At 50.4% G+C, this 23,064-nt stretch overlaps 1 protein-coding gene across 1 annotated transcript in view; it reads left to right on the forward strand.

Moving 5' to 3' along the window:
* The window catches only part of XXYLT1 (xyloside xylosyltransferase 1), a 170,381-nt gene that overhangs the window by 23,068 nt on the left and 124,249 nt on the right, over positions 1 to 23,064 (forward strand). Inside the window, exon 2 of the mRNA XM_042955066.1 lies at positions 7,844 to 7,991. Within this exon, the coding sequence (XP_042811000.1) occupies positions 7,844 to 7,991 (148 nt within the window). The remainder of the gene's footprint in view (positions 1 to 7,843; positions 7,992 to 23,064) is intronic.

Genomic DNA, 23,064 nt, shown 5'->3' on the forward strand with positions numbered 1-23,064 from the left:
TGGCCAGTGGTGGAGGCCATCCTGGAGTCTGACTGGTCCGAGCTAGGAGGGTACCATGGATCCCTGCTTGGGCTCCAGCTGTGTCCCCTGCCAGAGAGCCAAGAGGGGAGTGGGGACCTCGTGGGGCAGGCCCCCTGCCTGGGGCCACTTCCTGCCTGTCAGATTGAAGCTGGAGCTGGCTAAGTGCGTCCCTTTGGGTGCCACTCTTGGTAAGACTGCGGTGTTCTTTGGGAGGTCAATGGTCATGGGAGATTACCACACAAACAGAACAGAAGAAGGAATCTGGTGAAGAAGGCCCAACTGGTCTACAGTTAGTGGACCTCTCGGTGAGTAGATAGACCAGACAGCACATCCTAAGACTTCACAGCACCATCCTGATGCTGTAGTTTCCTCTCTCTCCTTCCATCTCTTCCATCCTTTGGCTGTTTTCCTTCTGTCTCCTACCTTCTCTTATCTTTTGAGGTGGAAAACATTATACTGTAGAAAATTGGCTCGTACTGCCAGAAAATTTAGCATTAAATGTAAAAAAAACAAAAACAAAACCAAACCTCCTCTTTTGTAAAAGAGGTAAATTAAGGAATGATTATAACCACTATGTAGGGACTGCTTTAAAGAGATCACTAAATGTATTCTTTAGTGAGTGCTGGAAAAAGTGGGGAGTGACTAGGGCATTTGTTTTTGACTGCTAAGTGTTGAGAGGAGGGAACTGGGGCCTGGAGGCCGGTGGCAGGTGACGAGTGGCAAGGTGAAACTGGCTGGATGTATTGTGCTGTAGAAATTACAGATTTCTGGTTATGGAGTCCCTCAGCCGTGTCAAGAGTATCTGGAAGGTCGAGAAGCCACGGTCTAATGTCACTATTAGGTGGTCATGAACACAGAGTCCAGAAGATGGCATTGACCTTTTTATTTTTATTTTTTTCATGCTTCCATTTTTCTTTTGGAACCACCTTATGGTTCATTCATAGTCAGCCACGGAGGAGTGTTTGGGCCACTCCTTCTGTCTCTCTTCACTTCTCTCCATGTGTTCGCCTTCCAAGGACGTGGCTCTTTCCCAGTGGTTTGCTGTAGTTCCTTGGGGTCATCCTGGAAATTCCCTGGGAGGGCCCGAGTGTTTGAAGGTCTACAGAGCAGAGCACCTACAAGACACTCCAGCCTTCTCCTTGTTATTGTCAACCTCACAATCTGTGTACGTTGCTATGCTATAAGGTCTTTATCTCCTTACCTGCTTGCCAGAGACCTCCTTACCACTGGAGGTGAGGAGGACGTCACAGGGCAAAGGGTAAGACATGTTGGTGCAGCCACACTGGGCACACAGAAGGCACTGTGTCCAGTTCCTTATTCTGGTTCTTCTCTCCTCCTGTCATGGTGGCCTGCTCTTCCTCGGGGCTGATGCTTGATTCCCTTGTTAGGGGCTCTTGAGTCAACAGAGAATTGAGGTTTGAAAGCAGGTAGGGGTTCACCTTTGACATTTACCCCCTCTCCATTACAGGCAAGAAAATAAAACATGGTGGAAACATGAGTGAGGAGAGACGGAGGATCTGGAGAGTGACCTGGCACATGTGTGAGACTGTATAGTCCTCTCCTCCCTACCCACCGGGGCACATACCCACAGGTCCTCCAGCTGCACCTCAGGTGAAGAGGTTCGGGACCTCTTGCCACCTGGGTCTTCTCCTTTGGACATACTCTGGGAGTTTTCCCACAGCCTTCCTGCAGTGTGATTTCTAGAGTTGAGCCCAACCAGTACCCTGAGGCCATGTGATTGGCACTGAGTCCAGTGGGGCGCTGCTCACACTGAGGACCACCTGCAGTACAATCACTTCAGGGCAGTTTCGAAATGATTTTTGAGCTTTCCTGCAAACTGACTCACCATGCCTGGGGCGAGGACCCAGGAGTCTGCACACTGGAGTTGGAGAGCCTTGGATCCCCTCCTGATAGTGGGGCTACCGCTTGCTGGTTGATGTTGTTCGGCCCTGAATCACCTACTGTCCAGGGGTCTCTTCTGTAGGTGCTGGACCTGTTTCTCTTACAGCGTGTTTCCTCCTTGTCCCTCCTTCCCTAGCTGGATCGAGGTTTTGGGGAAATGGACTGTGCTGAAATGTTGGGAATCTTCTAGGAGTCCCAGCACGTTAACTGCAGATCTGGTTATCTGGAAACTTCTGATGGTGCAGTAAGTGTGGGGTGGAGATGAGGGTGGGGAGGGAGCCAGACACAATGTTCTGTAGCAACTGGACACCTTGTCGTGAGGATGGCAGGAGGGGCTGTAGCTTTTGAGCCGGTAGTAAAGTGGGTCATGAGGATGGATGTTGGGGATTCTTTGGAAATTAGATGAGCAGGCTTCTTTTTTCCTCTTCAGCTGTTTGTGCTTCTGCCTGGCAAAATTAAATTACATCTAGGACATCTTGCAGAAGTGATAAAAGTCACATTAGGGAGGGGCTGGAACTGGGCTCCCATAGCACTGGGGTGTAGCTCTTGGGGGGTGAGTTTGCCCACCCACTGCTGGACATCGGTGCTGGTGGTGGCATGAGTCCAGACGTAGGGGCCGAAGGCTTCCTACCCAGTGCTCTGGGCAGCTCCTTGGGGCAAGCAGACACCCGTTTGCTGTTCCTGCGGGACATGGATTCCGGCCTGTGGCAGGTGCACCAGGAAGGTTAGATTTGGGTGGTTTCCCAGAGCTTTGTGTTGTCATTCTTCCCTCCAGCATCTCTTCTGGGGACAGTCTCTGGCTGAGCGCGGGGAGGCAATGTCGCCATCCTGTGGCACCGTGTCTGCGGCTGGAGGAGGTCCTGTTCTTCAGGCAGACCTTGCCTTGGTGTTTCCTGGAAGCCCGGTGTCTGTATGCAGAGCCAGCTGCTGTTACCTTGTTTCTTGGCTCCAGGATCACGGTGTGACGTGACTCCCAGTAGGGCATGCCAAGTGGTAAATGACTTTTCTCCACCAAGTTGCGCTAAGGCGTGGCATGCTCTATGTCTTCCATGAACGATTAGGGGAGCAGTGACCTGTCTCTTTAGGCCTGTCTATGCCTGCAAGCCCGGGGCCAGGCTGGCAGAGACGCCGACCTCTGCCTGGCACCAGCCATCCTGTTTGCCTTGGTCTCCTCACGTTGGAAATGTCGAGAACATGTTGTGCGTGGTAGATACGAGGCAAGCTTCCCCTCTTCTCGCATCCCCAAATTGCCCTTTTCAAAAGAGTTGGGTGTTTCCAGAGTCTCTTGTATTACACAGCGCTCTCTCAATTACATGCTTTATTTGAACAATAAAGTACAGCTTGAGAACACCTTAGCCTGAAACAACCTCAGTCATTACTGAATTTAAGTGCTTCTAGAAGTCACTTGACAGAATTAATTAAAAATAAAAGGAGGCAAATACATTTAACACAGATTTAGTCATTATTCCTGGGGTTTTGATTTCATAATTACAAGTGTAGAATATTGATACGAGTGAGCCTTTAAGATCACTGATGAAAGGAAGATAGTACGTGGCTGGAGACAGGTAATTATAGGCTGATAAAAAACCCTTGGTGATATGAACATGGATCCTTGTGGGTTGGGATACCATTTCCAATGACATCATCCCACGTAAAATCACAAGAAGCTGTATTCGACATCTTTTTTTTTTTAACGTTTATTTATTATTGAGAGACACAGATCATGAGCAGGGGAGGGGTAGAGAGAGGGGGAGACACAGAATCTGAAGTAGGCTCCAGGCTCTGAGCTGTCAGCACAGAGCCCGACGCAGGGATCAAACTCACAAGCCGCGAGATCATGACCTGAGTGGAAGTTGGTTGCTTAACTGACTGAGCCACCCGGGCGCCCCTGTATTCAACATCTTAAATGGATGACAAGAATGATGTGTTCTGGAAAATGGCTCTGGATGACTCAACTCAGGTTGATAAAGGCACTAATATTGAGGCCCATGAAAAGCTTAAAGAAATCATTTTGTAAGTTGGGTGTGGGAAAAACAGTATTTTATAAGTAATGGGATTTTAATTTTAAGTGTGTATATATAAATAAATCAATAAAAGTTACAAATAGTGATTGACTTTTTAATCTAATCTTTTAAAAAAAAATTTTTTTTTTAACATTTACTTATTTTTGAGACAGAGAGAGACAGATCATGAACAGGGGAGGGGCAGAGAGAGAGAGGGAGAAACAGAATCTGAAACAGGCTCCAGGCTCTGAGCCGTCAGCACAGAGCCTGATGCGGGGCTCGAACTCATGGACCGTGAGATCATGACCTGAGCTGAAGTCGGACGCTTAACCGACTGAGCCACCCAGGCGCCCCTGACTTTTTAATCTAAATTCCCCCAAACTATAGAGTCAAGTTTGTGCAATCCATTGTTTGAGATCTCATTGGCCAATTGCCTTCAATATGGGAGTCACTTTATATTCCTCCTGGTTTTCTAGGTTGTATGGTGATTCTTCCCGCAGCCCCTGAGGTTGGGGATTTGAAGGAAGAGAGGAAGGGGTGACGTTTTTTCTGCCCCTCTCCCTCGGTTCACCCTTGCCTCACTGCACCCCTCTTGCCTCACTGCACCCCCCCCCCCCCCCCCCCCCCCCCGCCGGTGCCAGGCACCAGACCCGGGGCTGGACTGGGGACTTTAGAGTGTGCCAGACCCTGCCCCTGCCCTTGGAAGATCACAGTTTGCAAACTGGTGTTAGACCCTGGTAGGCCTGGGTGTTTTGATTCACACTTGTAGTGTCTGTGGTTTGCTTCTTGCTACGTGTCCATGGAACATATTAATTTGTCTTTAAGTAGATTTATTATATGAAATATTCACTGGAGCGGGCTGCTTCACTGTGCAGCATTTGGAACAATGTGCTGAGTACAGTTTGTCCTCATAAATCTATTAATGCTGATAGGAGGTAATTGTCTCCCGTGAAGCTTTGGGGTGAAGTGGGGGCCCAGGGAGGGGGAAGAAGCTGGCTGCTGAAACCTGTCTCTCCCAGCCTAGCTCTGGCAGGCTCTCCTCTGCGCGTGTATGTGTGTGTGTGTTTGGTTGTATATATCCGTTCTCTGTCTTCCTTTTTAATGAATACAGAGGCTTCCATTTCCGAGAGAGCCCTCTTGTCAGCTTCTAGCTTCTTGTCAAATTCCTCCTTCCAGCCATGGTTTGGAGGTGTAATGAGGCTCCAAGGGAAAAGCTGGCTTATGAGTTAAGACTGATCTGCGAGGAGAGGGGATTCAGGGGACTGAGGATGTGGACAGGGGGCAGAATGCTAATACTTAGGAGTAAGTGCAATGTAGCAGCCCCTGAGCTAGGTGCTTTATCTACTTGTCCCAGGCAGTCCTAAAAGCCATCCTAGGAGGCAGGTGTTATTATTTCCATATAACAGATATTCTGTTATCCATATTCTGTATCATCTCAGGTTGGTTTAGTGCCTTCATTGCTAAATTAGTAAGTTCATTTAGTTTGACAAACCTCTATGATAGCCTGTCCTGTGGCTAGGGGCTGGGCACGGGGCACAGAGCAGTCATAGCCTCTGGCCCCAGCCCCTCATCTACCAGACACAGAAGCGGAGACCTGTAGAAGAGTCAGATGGGGAAGTGGAACCTCTCTCTGTGTGATAGAGAGTGCAGAGGAGGGCGTGATGAACCGTGGGAGGCTGAGCCAAGGCCAGAGCTGATGTCTGATCAAGGTTGGGAGACTGGGTAAGAGTTTACTGGACACATGGGGGCTGGGAGGAGTTCCAGATATACAAGGATGCAGGACATGGTGGGGACAGCCTGGTTCAGTTCTGCCTAGTCTCCAGAGGAGGGAGGGTATCATGGGCATCCAGAATCACCAGTGCAGGATCTCTGATGCCTTGCTGAGGAGTTAGACAGTAACCGATGGCAGTGAGCCACTGGAGGTTTTGAAGCCAAGGAGAGAGGAAGTGAATTTGGGTGTTTGGAAAGTTGCTCGAGAGGCACAATAGAGGCTGGTTTGGAGGGGACAAGGGAGGAGGTGGGGAAACCTAGGGTCTGTGGTTGCTCATGCAGCCTGGAAGTCACGGGTGGGGTGAGGGGAGCGCGGGGGTGCTGGTGTAGGAGGTGGAAGGCATCATTTGCCATCTGTGTCGGGGAACAGCAGAACTGGTCAGGATTCCCCATCTCAGGTTGAGAAGTCATGAAAAAGAAAAAGGAGCCAGGAAAAGGATAAAGGAAAATAGCTATTCTCCTTAGGGGAGAAACGTGAATACATTTTTAAAAGACTTGCAAAGAGATACAGGAATGACGAAGCTAACACAATCTGAAAGTGTTTCTAAGTTTAATGGTGTTCCGAGATTTAAGCAGACTTACAGACAAAAGCAAACACTTAAGGGAGTTAAGACGAAAACAGGTTTCTGGCCCAGAGCTCAACCTAAAGTAGGGAGAAGGGGACAGGGCGGTTCGCTGACTACCGCAGGGCCATGAGAGGTGGTTATTGTAGCCATCTGGCACCTGAAGGCTCTGGAGATGCAGGCTGGGCAGGTGACAAACTGAGCCTGGGAGAGCAAAGGGAGGGGCAGAGGTAGTTGACGGGATGGATCCCACCCACTTGAGGACTTCTGGGGCACCACCCACACCTTTTCTCCTCCTGTCTTTTCTCCTGCTGGCAGAGCTGCTGACCAGGTGAGTGAGCCAGTCGGGGGACTCGCCGGGCCTCTCCTTCAGCTCGTGGTGCCCTGGAGTCGGTATAGGGGTGGCTGAGTGGCAAGTGGCAACCCGGCAGGCTTGTCCTGTCCTGTTACCAGGGGAAAGGGGCCTTCAGCAGATCTCTTGTGAGGGCTGAGGAGAGAGGAGGAGGAACATCCAGGCTTCTGGCCTGGGCCGCATTGAGTGCTACTGGTCTGCGGTGAAGTCTTCTATAGGTTGGGGAGCACACGGAGCAACAGGGAGACCGTGCAAGGCCTGTGTGAGCGGAGTGTGTGGTAATTTGGTAGCTTGTGTGAGGCTGGGCTACAGGTGGGACGGATTTATGATCTGGAATGATGTCAAACAAGGAAAAGCCAACTCCTTAGGGCCCTGGTCACGCTGATGCCATCACTGTTGAGACAAAGGATGCATTTATAGTGGAAAGATCGTGAAACTTGGTGGAATCTAGAGACCAGATTCAGAGTTCAAGTTCTGCCCTGCCACTTAGTAGCTATGTGACCTTGGGCAAGTGTCCCTTCTCTGAGCATCTTCTTTCTCGTTTGTAACTACAATAATTTGTAATTATAATAGAGCTATATAATAGTGACATCTGCCTCGCTGAAGTCCTGGGTTGTCACAGGCATTGCTGTGTGTGCTCCATAAATTGCAGAGCTCGGTCCAGTAGCTGGTGACCTTTCTAGACCCTAAGAAAGTGGTGCCTGGTTATTCCTTGTACCTCTTACTGTGCCTCCAAAGTGTCGGGGACCCTTAGGAAATGCTGGTTGCATTTATGGATGAGTCTGCTGCAGCACTAGGCATTTCCCGGGGCCGTTTTCCAGTGGCCCTGTCCCCATTCACACTGTGGGACAGGGAGGTAGATCATCTGACACCTGTAGCAGCCACTGGCGGCGGCAAAGCCCAGACTCGCTGCGGGTCCGGGATCTCGGGACCGGACATTTTAACACAGGTTCCAGTTTCAGGGTGGCCTGGCTTGGAGTTCAGAAGCAGAGATCAGAATGGGGACTGCTCCCACTCCTCTACTGCGTGCCCCCCAACATGCATGCCTGCACAACTCTGACACGTGGTGTCCCGATCCTCACAGCTAAGTCTTTGCCGACTGGCCGTCATTCCTCGTTTTCTTAACTCTCGCTTGGGACGCCCTGCTCGTGGCCCCTGGAGGGGAAGCAGCGCGTGCCGGGTGTCTACAGCCGGTTTGCTCACTCCTGTGGTTTCCTCGTGTCCTGCCGCAGGTTGTCTTCCATGATGTCGGCGTGCTGACGGACAAGCTCTTCCCAGTGGTGGAGGCCATGCAGAAGCACTTCAGTGCTGGCTCAGGGACCTACTACAGCGACTCTATCTTCTTCCTCTCGGTCGCCATGCATCAGATTATGCCCAAAGGTAACTTGGACTGCAGGGCGGCAGCCCTGGGTTTTGACTTTTGCGTCTATTCCCCTGGCTCCGGTGCTTCTCCAGTTTCAGAGAGGAGAGCTCTGTCTGCTGAGGCACGAGGGAAAAGACAAGGGTGCCAGGCACGCCTTTTGTGTGAGAGAGCTTCCTGCCCAGAGACTCAAGGGCAGGGCCCTGGGTTGCACAGACGCTGCGGCCCATTCACGAGGACAGTGGGAGTTGTGCGGTGTAGTATCCCCAGACTCAGGCAGGACATCTGGGCTCCAGGCCTGACTCTCTCCCTGCACACACACTCTCCTCTGGGACCATGTTTGTTCATCTGTAAAATGGCAGGTTGGACTGGAGAATCCTCCATCCAAATCTGTGATCCTGTTCTCTCTAGTTTTTACCTGTACTCATCTGACTTTAAAATATCCAGTCTTGGGGCTCAGTCAGTTGGGCGTCCTACTTCAGCTCAGGTTGTTAACTCACGGTTTGTGGGTTGGAACCCCGCATCAGGCCCTGTGCTGACAGCTCAGAGCCTGGAGCCTGCTTCAGATTCTGTGTCTCCCTCTCTCTGTATTCCTCCCCTGCTTTCACTCTCTCTCTCTCTCTGTCTCTCTCTCTCGAAAATAAACATTTAAAAAAATTAAAAAAAAATCCAAACTAGATGTGAGAGGTGCAAATTATAACTAAGATTTTTCTGAAACTTCGATGCACAATCAAAGGATTTTCTGGGCTTTGGTCCCTCTGGGGCAGAAGAGATTGATTGTCTGGTCTGTGATAGGTTGGGCTTGTGTGGAAATGCTGGCAGGTCTGGTCATCCTTGGATTAGAACCCTTGGAGGGTTCTTGGTGGAGTGTCCCAGGCTGCTGGGTTCTCCTCCTCCCAGTGGTCCCTGATTGATTCTGGAGCCCTGAATATTCCCTCCAGTTTCTGGGCTGGTGAACCGTGGCCTGAGGTTTTTGGGATGGGGAGAGGAGTTCCTGGTTCTTGGGGTAGCTGCGACCTGATCTGTGACTGGATGGGTTTCCAACAATCAGACCAGGCAGAACCTGATCCCCCAGGGGACAGCCAGGCCATTTGGTGGAGTCCCGCTGCTCTGGCCCAGCAAACCAGATGTGAAGGCGGGGTCAGGAGCCACCAGTGTTTGAAGGGGCCTGTTGGCCAGGAGCTCAGGAGTTGTAGGTTGAAGCCGGGTTCCCCTTGGCAGTGTGGTGTCCTTGGACTCCACAGGCAATTCTAGCCCACCCACTGTGGCTGTGACTTTGTCTCCACAAGACAAATCCCTGCACACACAGAGGCCTCTGAGTGTTCTCTTAGCTGGAAGGCAAGGGCTCAGGAAGCGTCACTGAGCAAGAGTCTGATGGAGAGAGGAGGGCGTGGAGGAAGAGGTAACATTTGTGATTCTTCGCAGAAGCCAGTGCAGCTCTGTGAGCCCACCGAGTCCTCCCACCCGCCCTGTGCCGTCATAGCTGGGAGACCGAGGAGTTGACTTGCCCAGGGTTAGACAGCCATTTAAGTGGCAGAGCTGGGATTTGGGCCCCGGTCAGTCTGACTTGGAGGGCTGCTTCTCCAAATAGTAGCTCCTTCTATCGCATCCCTCTGGGCAGGACCAGTGCTGGTGCCGTGGGTGATGCACATGGGAGGAAGGTGTGGTTCCTGCTGTCCTGGATTCTGGGAAGACACAGACATAAGTGCTAGTCCAGCCCTGCCACCAGCCACTTGTGTGCTTTTGCTGAGCCACTTTGCCTCTCTAGGCCTCAGGCTCCCCACCTGCAAAATGAGGGGGCTGATCTGGTGAGCTCTTTCGGCTTGCATTCAGAGGAGTCCAGGCTTACAGGCATCCCCCTGTGGGTTTCTGCGGTTCTGGGAGGCTGAGGGCAGAGGGGTTCTACCCTAGCCTACCTCTCTCTTCTACCTCCACAGTCCATCCTGATTGCTGCATAGGTGAAGCTTTGGAGCAGGATTCTGTTTGGTAAAGGATTCCGTGATTAAACTAATTTGAAATGTCTTGGCTAGATGGGCCATTAGGGCCTGGCTCCAGCCCTTTTGTCCTGCATGTGTGATTGGCTCAGCGAAATGCTGTGAGAGAAGAACTGACAAAGGACAGCAGGAGATCTGGGAGGAGGCCTGCCTGACTTTCCCCTCCCTCCATCCCATCCCCCACACCCCCACTCCCTCATCAGCTGGTAGGTCACTACCCAGCATGTGCTGAACTCTAGGCCAGGCCATGCTGTGGGCCACCCAGAGGTAGGGGAAACACAGCTCCTTGGGGATGGTCAAAGCAACGCTGGATGTGCCTCACAGCGCTAGGCAGGACCAGGGAGATGAGGAGAGTTTGGGAGCCCCAGGCTGCCACCCCTCTGCTCTCTGACTTGGCCCTGCCCTAAAGCCTGGCCTTGCCCAGGGGGGCGATGTCTGCAGGGACAAGGCTGTGGCCAGAGCTTTGCTGTCTCTGCAATAGATCAGATTTCAGTTTCCGTCCAAGTGGGATCACGCCTCTGAGGGGCCGGTGTCAGGTGGGGAAGGAGTTGATGTGCCCAAACAGGGAGTCCCTTCTTTAGGTGGATGGTAGTGTGTTGCCAGAGATTCACTTTTACATCCGCCCAGAGTCCACTTCCTAAGAAGAGAGTTACTGGGAGTTACTAAAATCTGATAGTCATAGAACGGAACGAGCAGTCTTGGGAGTTCCTGCGGAGTCCGGGCGTCTCTGCTGAGCAGTCTGGCTGCCGCACAGCACTTGGCGGTGTCGCGGAACCCCTGCCGGCCAGATCCTTCGGCACATCCTGCAATTTTTGGAAGAATGCTTTGTTTTCCAGCACCGTTAGTGCTGTCTTGAGTTTGTCATGGCTCCTTATTGCTGCCTTTTTGAAATTCGTTTTTTTTTTTTTTTTTTTTTAATCATAGAAATTACTGCTGTTTTGTGCTTTGTTGTTGGTTTTGTTCTTGTGTAATTAGTGCATTTTGGCTACTTTGGTTATTTTGTTTCTTTCACAGAGTTCTTTTTCCTCTGGGATAATGAGAAAGGGAGTGCGGTGGGTCATAAGCACTTGGTCCCACCCAGGAAGGCTGGGTCAGAAAAGCTTGTGTTCTTCTGAGTTCTGTCTCAAGAGGTCCTGTCTGGTGCTTGCCCCAGACATGCGGGTTATTTCTCTGTGTTGAAGCCTCTTGTCACCCTCCCCTTCCTGGAGCCTAAGGGTCACCCTTTTGTTCCTGAGCTACCTTTAAAATATGTTTACTTCTTTTTCTAGTTTAAAAGAAACTAGATTCTTTTATTCATATTCTTTTATTCTTTTATTCATAAAAGAATACCTGAAAACTACATTAAAATAGAAAAAGTTACCCGTTTACTACATACATAAACAGACTATCTTCTAATATTTTCCCAACATGTAGCTTTTTATATATTTTTTTAATGTTTATTTATTTTTGAGAGAGAAAGAGACAGAACATGAGCGGGGTAGGGGCAGAGAGAGAGGGAGACACAGACTCCAACAAAACAGGCTCCAGCCTCCAAGCTGTCAGCACAGAGCCCGACGCGGGGCTCGAACTCATGAACTGTGAGATCCAGACCTGAGCTGAAGTTGGATGCTCAACCGACTGAGCCACGTAAGTGCCTCAGCACATAGCTTTTTAAAAACTTAGGCAAAGTGGGAGTTATGCATATATTTCAAACATTCTCAGTCTTTTTGTACATATCAAAATGTACAATTGAACATTTAAACTCAAAAAATGTAAGAAATGGTACAAGTGTAGCTGTATTGTGACATTTTCAATTATGTCACTCATCACTATTATCTGTGTAATCATAGTCTTTGAAAAATTTTTGAATGGCTCCATTGAGTAGGTGAAACTTAGTTTACTTTATTATTTCCCTGTTCTCAGCTATCTGAAACTTTCTATTTTTTTCTACAATCACAAATTACACTGTGATTAATATACACATACATAAAGATTATTTTCTCTAATTAGGATTATTTCCTTATGGTAACTCCCCATGGGTGGAGTTACTGGACCAGAGGTGATCCTTACAAAGCCAGCCTGTGTCAACTACCCCCTGCCCCGTGTCATCAGCCTGTACATATGAGGGTCTGCATGGTTTTCTATGCCCATTGATGTCTGCCCTCTCAGAGGGACCTTGGGTAGCTGCATACCAACAGGACAGGAAGCAAGGAACTGAGGTCAGGGCACTGCTCTGAGTTGTAGGGCAAGTTGGGCCTCTCAGCCTGGGTTCTGGTGACCGTGCCATGCTTATTTTCATGGCCAGACCTGAATGTCCAGCCTCTTGCACCCCCGCAGCCCCATAAAGCTTACGAAACCTGGTTTCCTCACTGCAGCCTTGTGGAGAGGCCCTGGCTGGGTGGGGTGCATTTAACCCCATGTGTTTTTGCTCTGATTGTCCCCCTTTGGAGCAGTACCCCCCAGACCGTGTCTGCAGAGCGAGGACTGAGGCGCCCTGCTAGCAGAACGTGCTGGCTCTGATTTAGGTCAGAGCTGGTCTCCCTTTCCGTTGCCTGTTGGAGGGGTCACGTGTGGCTGGCTGGCCGGTCCTGCCACTGACCTGCAGCCTCCCTCCGCTCCTCAATCACACCCACAGGGCTTTTATCTGTTGGTAGGTTTGTCACCACTGGAAACATCTTTATGTAATGGAAAAGAAAACAGTTTTTACCCAGCTGGAGCTACAGGGAGTGAAGAATAGGTCCTCGGGGACTGCCGGCTTCCCTCCCCTGTGTCACATGGCTCCGAGGAGCTGCTGGCTCCAGCTGAGCAACATGGGCCATAAAAACAGGCGTCACTGAGGCTGAGCCACGATGCCTGGTCCGTGGTTGTGGTGTTCTCCCTGGGCAGGGAGGGCGGGTGCCCAGACAATCAGCAGTGTGTAAGGCTGGCCAGAGGCCCCAGGAGTCTCTCTTGGAAGGCTCTCCTGTCCTGTGCTTAATCCTTTGCCAGTAGACGTTCTTTGCCAAGGGTCTAGTGTGTGCGTGATGCGGTGCTGGCCACTCTGGGTGTCTCGGATATGTTTGCCAGGTTGCCGCTTCATGGGCTCATGGCAGTGGGGTGGGTGGCGTGGTCCGGCAGTTAGGGTGGGATGTGAAGAAAACCACAAGGGAGAGCCACACAGTGCTGAGGGTTTCAGAAAAGGATGAGTCTCAGGCATTTGGCTTGAAACAGGAGAGCTTCATGGAGGAGGTGATCCTTGAGTTGGACTTTAAAGGGTGGGTAAAGGTTTGTTGTTTGAAATGGGTAGCGAGCAGCTGAGGCAACTGGGAAGTTACGGCGTGTGTTTGGGAAATAGCGCCCTGCCTGTTGTGATGAACATATCAGAGCACATGCTGGAAAGTAGTGGGAGAGAAGATGGGCGAAGAAATGTTAGCATGTGTCATGGAGGTTTGGATGCCAGGCTGAGGGGCTGGCCCTTGTCCATAGGAGACGGGGTCTTTGTGGGCATTTTGGACTTGGAGGTACCTGACCAGACTTGTGCTTTAGGAAGGCTGATGTGTCTGAGATGGGGAGTGGATCACTCTGGGAGATAGTGTGCCTGGCTGCACACCTACGCCGAGAGTTGGCTGGGCTGGGCATTATGGATGGGCCGTGAGAGACCCGCAGGTGGATTCCCTGGCCTCAAGCAGCAGCTCATCTAGAGTGTGCCTTTGTATACATGAGTGTGCACCATGCCTACGTGTACCAAGCATATACACATGTGGAAGGCAAGACCTGGCAGGCATCCCCCACCTGTGCATAGCCCCTCCCCCCTTTCCACGAGAGTCCCAGGGCTACAGAGGTTATTATGGTGGCATTATGCTGGCTACTGTGGGAAGTTATGACCTAACTTGCAGCTTTTAGCAGCTCTGTGGGGCCAGAACAAGAGGACGTAGAATTATGAGAGTAGGCAGAGAAAATAGCCTTCCATTTGGAGCTCCAATTAGGGGTCGTAAACTCCTGCCAAATCATGCAGTTATTCCTGTCATGGAACCACTTGCCTGCCAGTCCTTTTCACTTTAGTGTGAATTAGCCCCATCTGATTGCTTTCCTCTGCGCACTGAATTGAGATAGATGCTCCAAGGGAATGAGATGAATAATATATTTGTTGAATATATAAATGAGGTTGAGGGAAAGGTGGAAGGGAAGAAGAAAAGGTATTTTGGAGCCTTGTATGCTCCTCAGCCTTTTGGAGGTAGGCTCAGGCTTATGTTGACAAACCCCTGAGTCCAGGCAGAAAGAAGTGGGGAGGAGGGAGACCAACTGTCTCATTCAGACCTTGGTGAGATCTCAGCCCTGGAAAGGTCACGAAACTCTGTTTTTCTCCTAGGCCTCATGTTCTTTCCCCTAGGGGCCCTGGAGCCCAGGCCTGAGCAATAGAGCTCTGCTTTAGCCATGCTGTGCCTCCACTTGGACTCTGTAGACTAGCCTGCACCCTTGACCCTTTTTAACCCTGGTTTCTGTTCGAGTAGGGAGTATAAAAAATTCCAGTTGATTGATTTTCTGACAAGCTTTGGACAAAACCAGCTCCATATGACATAGATGGTTTACACATCTTGGGTCCTGGTGGAGCCTGGGGCCACTGCTCCCTTGGGTCTGTGCCCCCTTTCTGCTGGTTTGCCTCCTAGCAGGTTGAGGCATGGAGAACTCTCCTGACTTGGCCTGTGGTGCAGATTGGCATCTTTGGGGTCAGGGTTCCTACGGGCGTTGGCTGTAGTGTCTAGACTTCAGCAGCACTGGTGTCTGGACTTCTCTATGTGCCTGGGAGGAGTCAGGTGGGGTCATCCTTGGGGCATGAGGACTGGCGCTCTGACCGACTCTGTTTAGGGCACACTGAGGAAGGGGCATCTGAGGTGAGGAAGAGGGTGTCTCTGCCTGTCTGTGCACAAAACACCCCTCAGTTGCAACGCCCCCATCTTTATAAAGGGTGTTCATGTCCACCTGAAGGGAATCAAGGCACAGAGAGAGGGAGAGACTTTCCAGGGTCACAGTGGCTACCCGAGCAAGGGCAGGGCTGGGAGCTGTGACTCCCAGCCAGTGCTGTCTACAGTCTGCAGTTCCCACCCCCATGTGCACCGAGGGCATCCCTGCACTTCCCTGGCTCAGGCTAGATGCTGGCCCATCTGTGTTCATGTTTCCAGGCTTCCCATTCAGACCTGGCCTCTGAGGCATTTGTGGAAGCTTCTCTCTGTTGGCCTGTGGGTCCATCAACCAAAAACCGAGGGCCGGCTCTGCCCCTAGCCCTGTGCTGGCACTTTGGAGGGACCTAGCCCTGTGCCTGGGGCTTTGGGGTGAGTAGAGAATACTCAGTTTTGCCTCAAGTGAGGCTAAGCTCGATCAAAGCGAGAAGCCAGATGTAAGCCACACAGTTCAGGAGAAATAGCAGAGCTTTTGCCCTCATTGTGAGGAGGGGCTAGTGGGCAGAGTGGAGGCATCAGAGCTCAGCTGCCCCACCTCGTACCCCTCTCCTGCCTGGCTTACCTCATCTGTGAAGTGTGGATGCCCGATCAGTGCCCCTAAGGCAGTGATTCCCCGGCTAGGCCATCTAGAAACACCTCCAGCTGTCCTGGTCGCCAACGGCTATCTCCCCCACTTGCCGGCAGGAGAAACCCGGTGCCTAGTTAGGTGGAGAGGACTGTGCGGGGTGGGGTGCACTGCCCCCAGAGGTGGTCCGGCCAGTTGTCATCTCAGAGCTGGAGCGAGACATCACATTGTCCCCTTGCTGTGTGGCACACATACCACAGGGGTTATGTCTGCCCCTGGATAATGAATGACACTGGGTTGCAGGGAGCAGGGATTGTTGAACGGTCGAGCAGATCCGTTATCTGTCTAGCCCCCCAACAGTTCCGTGCGTGAGCAGGAGTCAAATGTGTGAGTTTTGCAAATGGACAACATGAAGCCAGGAGAGGGGAGGTCATTAGAGCAAAGTCACCTAGTGACTAAGAGATTAGGATGTAGGCTGTCCAACTCCACTTCTCTCCTGGCCTCAGTTTCCCCAGCTAGTAATGCAGGTATTGGACTCCATCATCTCCTCTGTCCTCCCGAGCCAGGTATCCTGGGTATTGCTGGATATAACAGGAGCACGCTGGCCTTGTAGGTTGTGTGTGTTTTCTGAAGTTCCAGAGTTTTCAGTTTTGTGTCCACCCTTCCAGATATCTTCAGGCATGTGCGTGCATGTGTGTGCTTTTGTGCATGTCTTCACCCTGACTTCATAGAGGCCCCTTTGACCCTTGGCACTTTGGGCCTTTGTATATCCTTTACATCTGTATCACTGTTTTTATCCAAGTGCTGGATTGTTTTCAAAAGTTTTAGATTTATAGAAAAATTATGAAGATAGAACAGAGAGTTGGTATATACTCCATACCCGGTTTCCCCTATTATTAACATAATATCTTAATATGGGACATTGATTGTAGTTAATAAACCAATATTGATCTGTTATTATTGACTAAAGCCCACACTTTATTCAGTTTTCCTTAGATTTAGCCTAATGTCCTTTCCTGTTCCGGGATCCCATCCAGGATACCATATCACATTCAGCCGTCCTGTCTCCTTAGACTTCCCTTGGCGGTGGAATTTTCTCCCAACTTGCCTCATTGTTTTTGATGACCTTAACAGTTTTGAGGAGTACTGGTCAGATATTTTATAGAGCGTCCCTCAGTTAGGATTTCTCTGATGTTTTTCTCATCATTAGACTGGAGTTACGGGTTTGGGGGAAGAACAACATAGCGGTAAAGTGGCATTTTCACCCCATTGTATTAGTGACACATCGCAGCATATCACGGGTACGTGGTTGATTATTGTTGATGTTGGCCTTGATCTCCTGGCTGAGCTAGTGTTGGTTAGATTTCTCCACTGTAAAGTTCCTCTCATTTCCCCCTGCCCATGCTTACAGACTATGAATGGCCACTTTTCAAAGCGTGTGTGTCCATTGCCCAGACCCCATCCTGCACATCCTGTTGGTGACGTCGGCCTCCTCACGATGCCGGCCGTGGTCTGTGGGAGCCCAGAGATTCTGAAAGACTGCTTCACCGTTCCCGAGGGTAGGCCCCATTCCACTGTGTTGTCAAGAGATGACCGTGCCAGAACTTTCTCGACTTCCAGTGTCACTGTTTGCAGGGAACACTGAGCCAGGCAGGTCCGAAGCAGGCTGAAGGGGAGTTGGCACATCACAGAGAAAAGGAGTGTGGGCTGAGGGTCAGAGCGAGGTGGGTGCAAACTGCTGCTCTGTGACCCACCAGATTCGCTACCGCTTAAAAGAAGCCATATGGTATAGTGGTTAAAAACACGGGCCAGGAGCCACTGTACCTGTGTTCCCAGCAGCCCCGTCACTGGCCTGTTGTGTGATTCTGGCCAAGTTGTCCAACCTGTCTCTGTCTTGGTTTTCTCCTCTATAAAATGGAGGTAACAGTTCACATCTCATGGGGCTGTTATGACAGTTAAGTGAGTTCGTATATGCAACGGGCTGAGAACAGTTAGTTTGCCTTCTCTCTGGGTTTCGGTTTCTGTGTCTGTAAAATGGGGATGATTGCCAAGATGGTACCTGTCAACCCTTTGCACTGCGCCTGGCCCTTGGCGAGTGCCCAGTAGTTGTCGGCTGTTGGAGTGATGATGAGGAGTCCTGCCTCCAAACACGGCACCAAGGGTGTGGGGCTGGAGTTACTCTCAGGCTTCTAGACCACACGCTTTTGCCTTCTGGAAAGAGCTTCTGATCTGGGGTATGGACATTTTCTGGATGACCCCGGACAAGTCATGTCACCTCTTGTCACCCGGGTGAGGACTGCGGTGTCTGACTCGCCTTCCTCTCAGGGTTACTGTGAGCTGGACATTGAGTAATGCAGCTGAAAATGCTTCATCTCCCTCACCTTCTGGAAGACCTTTTCCACTGGTTCCCAGAACCTGGTTATCTGGAATCTGAATGGTCATAACACATTATTACCACCAGAGCCCCGTCCTGTTCATGTTTCCTAAGAAGATCTATTGTGTGCAGAAAGACCAGGGAAGTGCAAGATGTTGCAAATTCCCTGAAAAGGTAAGGCTCAGGGCCTGAGCCTCCTCTGCCCCGGAGTCACCTTCATGAAGCCCAGTGACGCTTGCTGTGGTAGAAAAGAATGAAAAAGCTGGCGGGTTTTGATTTTTTTTTTAAATGTTTATTTATTTATTAAAAAAAATTTTTTTCAATGTTTATTTATTTTTGAGACAGAGACAGAGCATGAACCGGGGAGGGTCAGAGGGAGAGGGAGACACAGAATCTGAAACAGGCTCCAGGCTCTGAGCTGTCAGCACAGAGCCCAACGTGGGTCTCGAACTCACGGACCACGAGATTGTGACCTGAGCTGAAGTCGGATGCCCAACCGACTGAGCCACCCAGGCGCCCCTCATGTTTATTTATTTTTGAGAGAGAAGGGGAGAGAGAGAGAGAGAGAGAGACAGAGAGAGAGACAGAGAGAGAGAGACAGAGAGAGGCAGAGAGTGAGCGAGACATAGAATCCGAAGAAGGTGCCAAGGTCTGAGCTGTTAGCACAGAGCCTGATGTCAGGCTCGAACTCACAGATCACAAGATAATGACTGGAGCTGAAGTCGACTGAGCCATCCAGGTGCCCCAAAGCTGACTGGTTTGGGTTTTGAATTGGGGTTAGCTCAGACCTCCTAGCCCCCCTTTTTCTGGCATCATGGGTGCCATCGCCCCAAGTGTCCTTATTTCAGCAATCTGTGGCTGGGGCCTTGTCCTAAGGCTGGAGGCAGACAGCTGGACTCTTTTGAGGACAGTGTTGGGTCCACTTTGGGTCAGTGTCACTGGATAGGAAAGGCTGGTGTGGGTCTTGGGTAATTTATGTCCAGGTGCATCTTAGCCCAGGTTCACAGGCCCATGTGAGAAAGAATGGAGGCAGGGCCAAAAAGCCTGTAGGCAGGCCAGAGCCAAAGTGGGGAAATCCAGACTGGCAGCTCTCCATTCATTCATCTATTCATTCATTTTTTCATTCATTCATACTTTGAAACACTGAGGTCAGCGTACAAACTTTAGAAGAAAGCCTTTAAAATTCCAGTTTTTTCTCCTTAAGTGAAATTTGACAAATGTGGTAAAAGCCATATTCCGCTTAGGTTTCTTTATTCTGTGCTCTTTGTATTTTTACTTACTACCATGGGAGGTCTGTAATGTTCTCTACTGTTCTTACATGGCAGTTTTCTAAAATAGAGAAGCCTTTTAAAGATTGGTTTGTGGAACTTCATACTTTTGTTCAGTTCAAAACCAGATGAGAAATCTATAATCAATGTTTAGTCACCCATCAGTGAGCAGACATGCATCTAACGAGAAGGGTCCTATAGGGACATGAATGTGCATTCTGGAACCTGGGGTGTGGTGGAGGAGTGAGGATTTTGGCCTCTTCTCTACCCCTAACCCCATCAGCCTCAATATCAGGAGAAAGCAGAAACAAGGGGTCCTTAAACTCATTGACACTGTTTTAAATGGTTTTCTGGTCTCTGAAATCCTCAATGTGGAAGGTACTGGCCAGCATGTGCCTGTACCCACAGTTAGTCCTGTGGCCTCTTTGCTTCAGGGGTAAAGTGGCCTGAGGACAGAGGGGGGATGGTTTAGTGTGGGGTCAGCCACCCTGGGAGTTGTTCTTGCTCTGACCCTTGCTATCCTAGCCGTCAGATGTAGGGGAGAGAGAGACCTGCCCCCTTTCCCTGACTCTTCCCCAAAGGAAGGCAAAATAGAATCTGATTCCAGGACCCTGTTTACTAGTGGACTCAGTCACTGTGTGAAAGGTCACATATACGAGTTTGGCTTTCCTTCTCTCTGGAGTTTTCCTCCCACTCTTGAGGCAGGGCTGCCTCAGCAGGATGGGGTGGGGGAGGCCCCTCACGCTTTCTTAGCTGGAGGAGAGCGAGGTCCTGCTGAGACTTTGGGCCTCGGCCATTTTCTCCAGCCTGGCTTGCCAGAGAGTTCTCCATCACACCCAGCTAACAACAAAGTGGTCTTTGACTTTGCCCACCTGCTGTTACTCCTGCTGTCTATCCATGTCTCAGAAACCTCCTCAGGAGCAGGCATCACCGGACTATCCCTGAGTTCTCTGGCTCAGAGGCATACCCAGTACAGGTGGTACCTTGTCTGAGCTGCCAAAGCTTTGTTTAGAAAATGGGGGGTAATGATTGTGCACACATAGTGGGGTTGTGACGAAGGTTGGTGGAGACCGCGTGTGAAGGGTCTTAGTGCCTCGTAACTGTTAGATGGTATTAGTGCTTCCCCTCTTGAGGGCCCAAAGTACGCATCAGCAAAATCAAAAGCTCTAAGTACTGAAGTAAAAAAAGTGTAACTTTGTTCAGCCCAGCATTTCTCAAATACAACTTATCACAGAACACCTTTCTGAAGAATACATATTCACATTCTGAGACAGGGTTGTTTCACAGAACTCACTTTAAGAAGTGCTGCTCTCAATTAAGAGTAATGATTAAAGAACGCTGTGTGGCTCTCTGCTGCGGCAGGGGTACGAAGCCTCAGCCTATAGGGAGAGGCACGTCCTGTCAGTCTTTCCTCTTCTGCCTATAGCACAGCCAACGGAACACGTCATTGGGTATGGCATTTAAAAAAAAAAAATTTTTTTTAACATTTATTTATTATTGAGAGACAGAGACAGACAGACCATTAGCAGGGGAGGGGCAGAGAGAGAGGGAGACACAGAATCCAAAGCAGGGTCCAGGCTCTGAGCTGTCAGCACAGAGCCCGATGCGGTGCTTGAACTCACAAACCAAGAGATCATGACCTGAGCCGAAGTTGGACGCTTAACCGACTGAGCCACCCAGGTGCCCCGGGTATGGCATTTTAATTAGTCACTGCTTCGCTGCTTATACCATGACTCCTCCCTAACCGTCATGCCCAGTGCTTGCCCCAGACCCAGAAGCATTAAGGATTCATAGTGGAGACCCTGGGGACAGAATTGTTTAGAAGGAGGGTGAGCAGGGCACCCTCACAGCATTGACAAACCGGAGTGTTTCAGAGAGGTGACCCAGAGGGCAGCTGACAGATCTTAAAATCAACTCTTGAAGGAACTGGGCTATCCTGGAGAGAGGAAGTGGGCCTGTTCTTTGTGGCCCCAAAAGGCATCACCAGGTACAGATGGCTAGAATTTCTAACTCCATCACCACCTCTCTGTAAGCCCCTGGGCAAGGCCTTTCCCTCCCAGATGATAGGTCCTTATATGTAGATTGAGGAGGGATTGGCTAAGATCCAGTATGCAGACTGGCCACCTAGGGCCATGGACCATAATCCGGCCATTTTATCATTCTTCCAGGGGCTTTCAGTGGGAGTGTTACCTGGGGGACCACCTGTCCCAGGCTTGTAGCTCTTGGCTCCCTGTCATTCTGTTGCTCGCAGTGCATGCTGGGCCTGAAGCCCTCTTTAAAGCTGTGAGGTCGGTGCTACAAACCCCGAGCTCTACTTTGCTTGCTCCCTTGCAGCTGCTCCAGCTTCCCTGTTCCCTCTGCCTGGACCACTCTCTCCATGGATAACTCCAGAGGCTGCTCCCTCGCCTCCTTCAGATCTTTGTCCAGACGTCACCTCCTCAGTGAGGCATCCCTGACCATCCCATGTGAAATGGTACTCATCTTACCTAGAGTGCCCATGCCTTACATCATTTTTCTTCAGAGTCCTTATCACCATCTGCTAGAGAATTTTACTTTTTTTTTTTTTTTTAATTGTTTCCTCCACCCAAGTGTAGGCTCCATGAGGGCAGGACATTTTTATGCATTTTGTTCACTGTTGTGCTCCCAGGAATTGCCTAGAAAATGCCAAACACATAATAGGCATTCAACAAATATTTGTCAATTGAATTAAATGAGGGAATTTTTAGGCATGTGTCTTGAACGAGTCTGTTTCACGAGTATGCCGGAGCCGACCTGACTGCCTCAGCGCTGTTACCCATTTCACACCCTCTGGGGATGAACTCCAGCCCCTTCTGATAAACTACACAGAAACCGGATGTTTCTTGTGGATTAGCAGTCACTACTAAGAGCTTGAATTTTCCAGACAACCATTTCTCGGCGGGTCCCCAAAGCCTTGAGGAGACATGGCGGATGCTGATTTCTCGGTCTATCAGATGGTGCCCCACTTGCCAGGGCTCAGTGTGGTGTGACGTGCAGGAGTTCTTGTGTGGAAGAAAGCAAACGGAGAGACAGATATCCAGGAACTTGCCTGAGTGAAAACATCTGAGCAAATACTGAACAAAGGTTATAAACATGTGTCCAGTGATTTTCATAAAAACTATTTTCTGGCAGCTCCATGGAGCAAATTTGAGGCATTTGAGTCCTGCCCACCCCCCCCCCCCACCCCCACCCTTATTCTGAAGAGGGACAGCTGAGCAAGTTTGTCATAAAATGCTAAAAATAGTAATGTGGTGTAGACCACTTTCTACTGATGCCAGAAGTTCTTTGTAAGCTAATGAAAATAGTTGCCAAACTGATTGAACAGTAATGTCTTCCATTTTGGTCCCCTCCGTTAGATTCTTTTTTAAACCTTTTCAAGATCCTCTTTGAAATTCCTGGCTACCGGTCAAAGGCACCAGCCAGCATTTAGTGTTGTCAGGAGGTGAAGCAGCCTTTACTTCAGGCATTTCGTCACCTGCAAAGGGTTGGCTGCTCTCCCGCCGCATGCACCACACCGGGGTGGGTGCTGCTGCCTTGCCCTCGGGGAGCTCACCTTCTGGTTTGGGGGAGAGCCCAAGCGAGAGGACGCTCAACAGAGCCAGAGGTGCGGGTCTATCGCCCTGGGCCTGGACTTAAGGGAGATCGTGTGGGGTTGTATGCATGGAGAATGGACCAGATACTGTCAGTTCTGTCAATTCAGAGAGGAAGCTTCGTTGAGGAGGATGAGTCCGGTTCATGCCAGCCTTGAAGGCCGAGGAGTTGAGGGTCAGGGAGGAGAAGGGCATCATCTGCTATACCAGGAAATCAGCCTCCTGGGCGAGGGGTTTGCTGGCATCCTGGGTCTCAGCCTGGGCGGAGGCCTCTTCAACGGTGTGAGATCCCCAATCCCTCAGTCCAGTGTGCTCACCAAGCACCTCTGGGGTTGACACGAAGTGTGCATCTTTTCTTTGTCCTGCCT

Source organism: Panthera leo, chromosome C2 (genome assembly GCF_018350215.1).
Source record: "Panthera leo isolate Ple1 chromosome C2, P.leo_Ple1_pat1.1, whole genome shotgun sequence".
NCBI lineage: Eukaryota > Metazoa > Chordata > Mammalia > Carnivora > Felidae > Panthera > Panthera leo.